The 8,555-nt window shown below is 32.0% G+C and overlaps 1 protein-coding gene across 15 annotated transcripts in view; it reads left to right on the forward strand.

The window, feature by feature from the left end:
* Positions 1-2,104, forward strand: part of SK (small conductance calcium-activated potassium channel) — a 456,472-nt gene extending 454,368 nt beyond the window's left edge. For 13 of the 15 annotated variants that reach the window (XM_071887626.1, XM_071887624.1, XM_040711116.2 and 10 more), the window contains 2 exons: positions 698-767; positions 827-1,945. In XM_071887626.1, coding sequence (XP_071743727.1) covers positions 698-767; positions 827-1,492 — 736 coding nt within the window. In that variant the 3' untranslated portion in view covers positions 1,493-1,945. Of the gene's footprint in view, positions 1-697; positions 768-826 lie in introns of all 15 variants that reach the window. The other 2 variants (XM_040711117.2, XM_071887623.1) reach the window with 1 other exon arrangement.
* Positions 2,105-8,555: the final 6,451 nt, after the last annotated feature.

The raw sequence follows: 8,555 nt of genomic DNA on the forward strand, positions 1-8,555 counted from the left end.
CTGGCCATTCTGAGGCAGGCGGAGAGTATTCAACCATATTTTAAGAGGCCCTAAGCTATCTATTCCCTTCCCCCCCCCCACCTCCTACATTGCAATAATATTACTCACACTTGAAGGTACTTCCTTGGGGGATAGAACAAAAAAATATCCTAAGATATGTGTCATAAATAATATTAAGTGAATAAATAATGAGTTGTTGTTCATCACGAAGTTTGAACAAAATACTGGCAATCTTCTACGGAGATCTGTCTTCTCCGTGCACAGTTTTCCGTGCATGGTTGCTAATTAACTTGTGTAAACTTTTGAATAAAAAACAACCCTTATAAAACCTCTTAATTAAAATTGCTTGAAACAGAAATTAAAAAAATGTAAGAATAATCGGGTATTAAAACACCAAAGTTCGTTTAGAACAATGGAGGACATTAATTATTTAATATGATTTTCAAAACTGTGTAAAACAAAACTTTAAATTTATACCATTATTATAAAACACAAATAATCTTTTTTTATTGTCTTATGAAAAAAGGAAGTTAGTTCTGTTAACATTATAAGTTATGTAATGACTTTGAAAGTACTTGTCTTAGTTACGTAAGTATTAACTTGTATTCTTTATTCGACAATAAAAGACACTTACTTATGTACTTAAAAATATTTTTTAAACGCCAAAAATATACACATCCCGTTCTATTCCCTCCAGTTTACGAAAAGTCAAAATGGATCAAAGAAAGCTAATGGATAATGCCAATACGATCACTGACATGGCAAAGGTAAGATATTATTTATTGACTGACTTTCTTATCAATTACATTATTTTCTTACTTTTCAGACTCAAAACAACGTCTATGAAATCCTGTCAGATGTAAATACGCGACAAGATATCATGGATGAACGAATAGCTAATTTGGAAGAGAAGATTGGCAATATCCAAGTATCATTGGACATCCTTCCGGATTTATTATCCCGCTGTATTCAACAAGCCTTAACTACAAATAACAACAACGGACCCAACAATAATTCCAATGCAGGGGGAACAAGTCCAGGGAATAACAGTAATAATCCATGCCGCAAGTCCCTTCAACCTCAGCAGTTAGCCCCACCACATGGAGCGTCTTGCACTCTGGGAACGGCTTCTTCGCAGCAACAAACTCAACAAGTTAGTAGTAATACAACTCCGACTTCATACCAATATCCGACCACGGCGTCTCAGCCCAGTGCTGCTCCACTACAAATACAACATCAACCACCTCCTCCATTTCCAGAGTCGGATCTCTTTTCCAATCCGTCTAGTACTAGTAAACAACAGATGTGGCAACAGCAGAGACAGCCAAGCGCGGGCTGGCCCACGAATTCTCCGCTATCCCCCTCATCTTCTTCATTGGGAGTATCGCCCCGTCCTACCTCCTCGGCATCGTATGTTGATACGAATAACACAAGGCCTCCAAGTCTTGTTTTCCCCTCATCAGGTCCTTTTAATCCTGGAGCTTCAAGCTGAAGACGACCAACTTCTTCCTTCGACGATTACTCAGCCGCACTCAGTGGCACTTTTGTTTCAAAGACTTTATTGAGAGTCCAGTCTACGAACCGCTACGATTTTCATCAGGAGGATGATAGCAATGATGGTATTGACAATGAAGGCACTCCCATCATCATTAAATCAACCCCTGTTTGAAGACAACCATATATTTTGACTTACAACCAGATCAATTACTCGATCCCAGTATCTTTGGTTAGGTACATACATACTACAATAAATATATTTTTTCGTTTATTTATTTGTTTCCTCAAAAATTATCTAATAATTATGTAACGAAGAAAGATAACCGATTATAATTAATTAATTATCGCACACAACACACATACAGAAGAAAAGAAACAATGTGATCTGATTAATTTATTATTGTATTAGTATTCATCATCTTAATTACATCAAATCTACTTTGACAAACTTTTTTTCATTTAATCATTTTGAATCAAACAAACAAAAAAAAATTAAAAAACTAGTTATTTATAATTATAAATATATATCTATATTAATATAATTTATTATACTACATACATCAAGTAAATTTCTAATATTACAATTAATATAATCAGTATATTATTATCTACTATTTTTTTTCTTTTTACTATAATCTATTGAAAAAAAACAAGATATCAACGTAGGAATGAATTAAGGCTCACACATCGTTTTCAAACTTTTTTATTTTACGCTAGCCTGAATATAGTTGTCTATTTCTAACATAACTTATATAATATGGATTTTGTTCTTATTTATGATGTAAACTTTCAACTGCACACTTTTAATGCAAAGTATTCAATGCTACTTGAAGTGTTCATCATAGACTTGAATAATTATTGACGGTTGAGAGAAGGAGGAACTAAGTGCGTTCATTTTTATTCTAAAAGATGTGATCCTTAAATTTCAAAACAATGCTACAAATCCTATGGTTCAAATCAATCTTAAATAGGATATCATTGAAAGGCTTTTGCCATATTCATAGGATCATTTTTACTTTTCACACACGAAATATTATTAGATTAGACAAAAACTACTTTTGTACAAAAGAATTCTAGCCAAAAAGGAGTTTATTTTTAAGGGCAAAATCCATAAAGGATCTCAGGTTTTCAATCAGACATCTGAATTCTGTAATATGTGGGATTATGGTAATATTATCGTTTAGAGTTATTTTTTACCCTTAAAACAAAACCCCAATTTAAAATAGGATTTATAAAACTTATTTACAAGTGTTTTTAATGATTCTGTATCTTTGTCTGAACTTGATATATTTCCATTTTTAGGCTAAAAAATAATGAAAAAGTCACTCTTCTTTAGACCCTTATAACTTATTAATAATGCATAGTCATGAGAAATATCATAACTTATAGGTATTATAGAAAAATTTCAATGTATATTTTTAAAAAAGATTAGTTTAAAAATATGCATCTTTAAGGATTTTTGCCCCCACTACAAATGGGGTTGAAGAATTGAGAAATTACTGAAAGGACTAACATAAGTTCATAATACACAGGTTTCGAGTATTATATGGATTATCCAATCCCAGGGGTATGGAGTACCCTTCTTTTCAATTTTTATATTTTAAATCATTTTAAAAATCAATTAACACGATGATACTTCGCTAACACTTAAATAACTTTTGAATTTTGTTGTCAGAATTCGATTCCCTCGTCTCACTTGATACGTCTTGGATATTTCATAATTTATTCTGTTTCTAAATGAACGAGGTAATAAGCTATACTATACACATGGACGTCTCGAGCACCAGGACAACAGACTAGAAAGCATGCACTCCAAGGGCTGGCTTCAAAGAAGTTCATGAATATGTGATTTTCTTAATAAAAATATATTAATACGGTTTTTCAATACAGATTGTATGAGTTAAAATCTATCAATATATATTTATAATAGGACAATTAATAAGAATTCAAGACTAAATAAGCTGCAATATATCACCAATATAATTCACATTAATTATTTCAAAAATAGATACACACACCAGAAAAATTAATGGTCATAACTTAAACATTATCAGATTTAAAAGTATGGCAACCTTTCTAGATTTGGGCTTGTTTTCAAGTGATCTTTTTCTGCCTTCCTATCGGATCTTATCATTGAGTTGAGGCCCCAAATCTTTATCCATCACGTTGAAGAGAATTTGAGAAATCTTGTCAAGAATGGTTGCTCATTTGTGACCTTGATCACACGCAGTATCAACTCTATTCTAGTTTCTGAGCTCTTTCTTGACTCTTTATGGTAGATTTCTTTGATATGAGCAAAGTTAGGGTGTAATGATGATTTAACTTGTGACAGTTCAGGAGAATGCTGAAGTTTCTGACATTTTAGAAGCAGTAATAAATATTTTTAAAATGTGTACGGGGTCGAAGATGAGATTAAATTTTCTATTGATGTTGTGTGGGTATTGAATTGAAGTCTGGAGCACACCACCACAAAGTAAATGAGTGAAGAACTTCCTGTTGACTGGGCAGTTATCAGCTTACACAGCCACAACAATAAATTCGATTTAATAGAGGGTTCTCATAATTACAGTATATTTTCTGTGGAAGAATTCAGCGTTTAAGTTGTCAACTGGTATAAGTACTGCCATGTAGTTTCCTCTAACAGATTTGATCAGAAATATAAGGACCGTTTTAGTCGTTTGGTTGTTCTCGCAGCCCAAGAATTTACCTCTAATAAACTCGACTCTTTCTGCAGAGTAGACCTTATTGAGTATAAGGTTGGCATTTCACTCTCTGCTGTTAAGGTGTTTGATCCTTGTTCCAAGATATTTAACTATAGATGACGGTAGTCCAGTCTCTATTTAACTGCAGTAGACATAGTTCTAAGATACTTAGGACATGAAACTGTAAGCCAATTCGACTTATAAGATTTGATCATAGAGGGCCGTACTAATATATTGCTATAGAAGACAAACAGAGAGAAGCCAACGTGAAAATCTCCCTTTATTGGGTTTCTTGAAGAGAAATATTATCTGTTCTATGATGAAAGACAATTTTGAAGAATGAATTGGCTCCAAGTCTGTCTGGGGATGCAAGTAGTTTGATCAATAAGACCATGATGATTTCATAAGTCACTTCATTATTCAAGAAATACTATGATTCTAAATACCCAGCAATGTAGATTACTTCAGTTGATGACATTAGCCTTTGTCGTAAGACAGTGGGAATCTGAACTATTGCTGAGTGTATGATGCCCATGAAAACTCTAAAGGTAAGGTCTTGTTGGATTTCGAGGCTAGCCTTAATATCAAGGCCCCTAACTTTAATCCATTTCATCTCAACAAGGGCGAATTTGGGGGATTTAATTAGTATAATCCCGACGGTAATGTTTCAACTAACAACTTATCATAAAACTCCTCAAGGGTTAGCACCTCTTCTTCCAAAAAAAAAAAATTGAGCTCCAAGGTTTCCTAACGCTCGTTTTTGAGGTGGAGTCGTAGGCCATTAGTGGATACTCGGGTGGGTCTAAAAAGAGACTGAGTTGAAGAGAGGTCGAGCAGAAGGTTTGACCACAGTCAAGACACAGCATCTTTTTCAGTCTCCAGAAAAGTTAAGTAAATCAAATAAGTACATATGTCTAATCCTTGAATTAATTCCATATATTCATTTTAAAGTAACTTAGTCTTTTACACAAAGCTAGAACCTGGTTTTGAGCTTGTGCTCATGACCTTAGTTCCATTTACGGATTAATTTGCTACCACTGCCCTGTCTTTGGTATATGGAATGGGTAATATAATCAGATTTACTGAAATGGAGGCTGCACAGTCTTGAATTCTTAATCATTGTATATATTTTTGAGTTCTTTTTGAGATCCACTTTCTGTTTTGGAACAGTCCTCTCCCATTTGGACTCAAGTTCCAGATTAGGAGGCACATTGAAACTAGGAAAACTATACTATATCGTGGCCAGCTTATTATTTCTATGAATCCCAAATACTAATGTACACCTACTTTTTGTATAAAATGTTACTAGACAATATTATAATACAGTTTTGAATATAATACTATGTAGGATTTTAATATTATTACATATATGTATATGTAATTCATTTTAAACAATATGGAGAACAGGACAATGAAAGTCTTTGAGTACTTTAAAGATACATAGCAGTTGCTGTGACTGTCTTAGTAATTCGCTAACTACCAGATGATTTTGAGCCTCTTGGATATTACTTTTTGAAGGAAAGGTTGTGTTATACAATAAATGTAACGACTTGCTAAACGTATAGTCCATCCGTATTTTCTATTTAGTAAAAATTTATGGTATTTTTATCAATTTTAATTCATCTATTCGTCAAGAATCATATATGAGTCATAGCCTGATTTGAGCCTTGATTAGATTACTTGTAGATAAAGCATATCAAGTTGAATTTAAACTCATATCGTAGTCTTGTGACTAGTATACACTAGATATATATTTATACGACCTTAGTAGAGCACAAGGATTTTACCAAAGATAATTGAGTCAGCTGTTAATAGAGCATGAGGGTTGCTGTATTCGTGTCTGTTCATAAAAGACAGAGAGTTACCCTGAGGATTTGTTGTGGAGCTATAATTTCAAGTCCTTGTTTGACTCAAAGTAGAATTGAATTCTTGCTAATGTCCTTATTTATTTCATTCTACCCTTCCTCCCTTGTCACAGCTGATTGTAACTAGTCTAATGGAACGCCATGACAGGTAAGCTGCTCTCCTCGAAATTTAAGGGTTACCATATTATTTTTCTGTTTATATTCTTAACATGTCCAAAATATCCAAATTTTCCACAATAAATATAGCTATATGTTACTCACATAGAGGTCGCTTTGAAAATTATTATCAACAGGCTACAGGCTGTCACACCACCTTCGTTATAATATATTTTTATAGTTTGAATTTCAACCGTCAATAAAGTATAAACAATCATAATCACTATTAGTATATTTACTAATATAAAGTAAGTGGGGCAATAGAGTCAAATATTATTTAGATATTGATCAATCAATATTGAAGTTTTATTTATTAAAATATTTATAATTCATGGCTTATAATAATTTTTAACTTTTAGAGGCAAATAAATTTAAGCAACAAATACCTTATAATACGCACTATTAGCCGAAACTATATTTTTAAAGGACAATTTCGGACATTTTATTCAAAAAATGATATTCAATATATTGCTAATTCTAATGATATATTTTAATACAATTTAAAATGATCCTATGATAAATATGTATTTTTTATATGGTATACAAGTATTTAATTTTCTAGTAAACAAATTAGAGTTATTTTGCAGAATAACATGACTTTAATAGATGGTTTTTTTCCTAGTCATTTTAAATCTTTTTATTGATCTCATTTCTCGAAAAGGGATCAAAATGTCCAAATTTTATATATATTTAGTGCACGTAGCTATGTTTGTTATGACAACTTATTTTTGGTTTTACTTCCCTTGTTAGTGTATCCCGTCTATAACTATTAAACTTAGTCTAAAATACTGTCCGGGCTTATGTTCTGTGATCCTAGTGTTCCAGCGCCACTAATATACAAAATCAGTTCACTGTTCTTAAAAATAGAGGGTCATACTATTTATTGTATGTATTACAGAGGTATAGGATTCGAACTACATGTTACTGCGTTGTGTCTATATTATATTCATTATAAATATACAAATCTATTTCTGCGAAAGAAAACTCTTTAATTAACCTATATGACATATATATATATTGCATATGAACAATATCTATTTATTATAATATCATTTTAAAATGGAAATAAGGTATGCAATTGACTTTATCAATATATTAAATATGTCTGTTTGGCAAATTAGCCTTCAGCGAATAGTCGATTGAAAGATAAATGAAGTTTGTCTTGAATCGTTCCAATGTAGCTCCTTGATAGATAAATGCACTCTCAAACTCCTGGTCGAATCTGTTTCAATGTTGTAACAAGGATTCACCATATGTATGCATATGGTAGGCGTTTAACAAAAATTCAGAACTTAACTTCCTGTTTGATATTGGCAGATTTAGTATTAAGCTTTTTGTGTAGCAGTGACATTCAAAGGCAAACTTGTGGATAGAACCAAACCTTACTTTAAAGGTCTAAAAGATTAGAATAGTGTTTATGATTTTTTCATCTAAGCCGTTATTCTGCTTAAAGCTGCAACGATCAAGCACTGATAAAATAGTTGAATCCATGTAGTACTCTCATCCTTTAAAATCAAAGATTTTACAAATAATAAATAGAGGTAGAATAGAAAATTCTGTATCAAAGCCAATGGTTGCTTATTTCTTCGAATGTATGTATCCATGAAATTAACTTTTTGGGCTTTTAAATTCATCTTTAGAAGAAAAACATTAAGTAAAAATCTACTTGGATTAATCAACACTTTAATTCACTTTTAACAGCTCAAATATGAATAACTAATGGTAATAGACCTTGTGTTGATAAATGGCCATTTATTGAGTGCAATTGCCTGTATTGTTACGATATTGGATGGATGATGAAGGTGTTATTGCTCTCGAGTAACTTTTTCACATAATAGAGCATTCTATATTTTGAATACTAAAATGCTTTATTTTATGAGACATATATTATATTAATGTCGTCTTCTACATCTCTAACGTTATATGCCAAGTGACTAATTTATGCTATACACTGAAGGCATTGGACTCTATTGAACTTCAACTTTTGATCTCTTTCGTGTGCATATTTCTGTCGATTATATAAATAACTTGTATTATGATCAATAACTATTTAGAGTGTTTCACGATTCATAGTCCTTTTACAGTAGTCATCTCAATTCATGATGCATGTCGTCTTCAGTGTTTTGAACTAATTTTTTACGTTATATGTATTTTTTAATATTTTACTCAGGACTCAATTATAAATTAAATAAATCTGTAGAAATGCATTGAGTTATATTTAGTAATGCTTAAGATAAAACGAATTTCCTGCAAAAGTCAAAAGATACAATACCCAAAATCCGTAGAAAACTTGTCAAATGTCTCCTTCTCTACATTCGTGGAAGACCAAAGCTAT

Source organism: Lepeophtheirus salmonis, chromosome 4, assembly GCF_016086655.4.
Source record: "Lepeophtheirus salmonis chromosome 4, UVic_Lsal_1.4, whole genome shotgun sequence".
Taxonomy (NCBI): domain Eukaryota; kingdom Metazoa; phylum Arthropoda; class Copepoda; order Siphonostomatoida; family Caligidae; genus Lepeophtheirus; species Lepeophtheirus salmonis.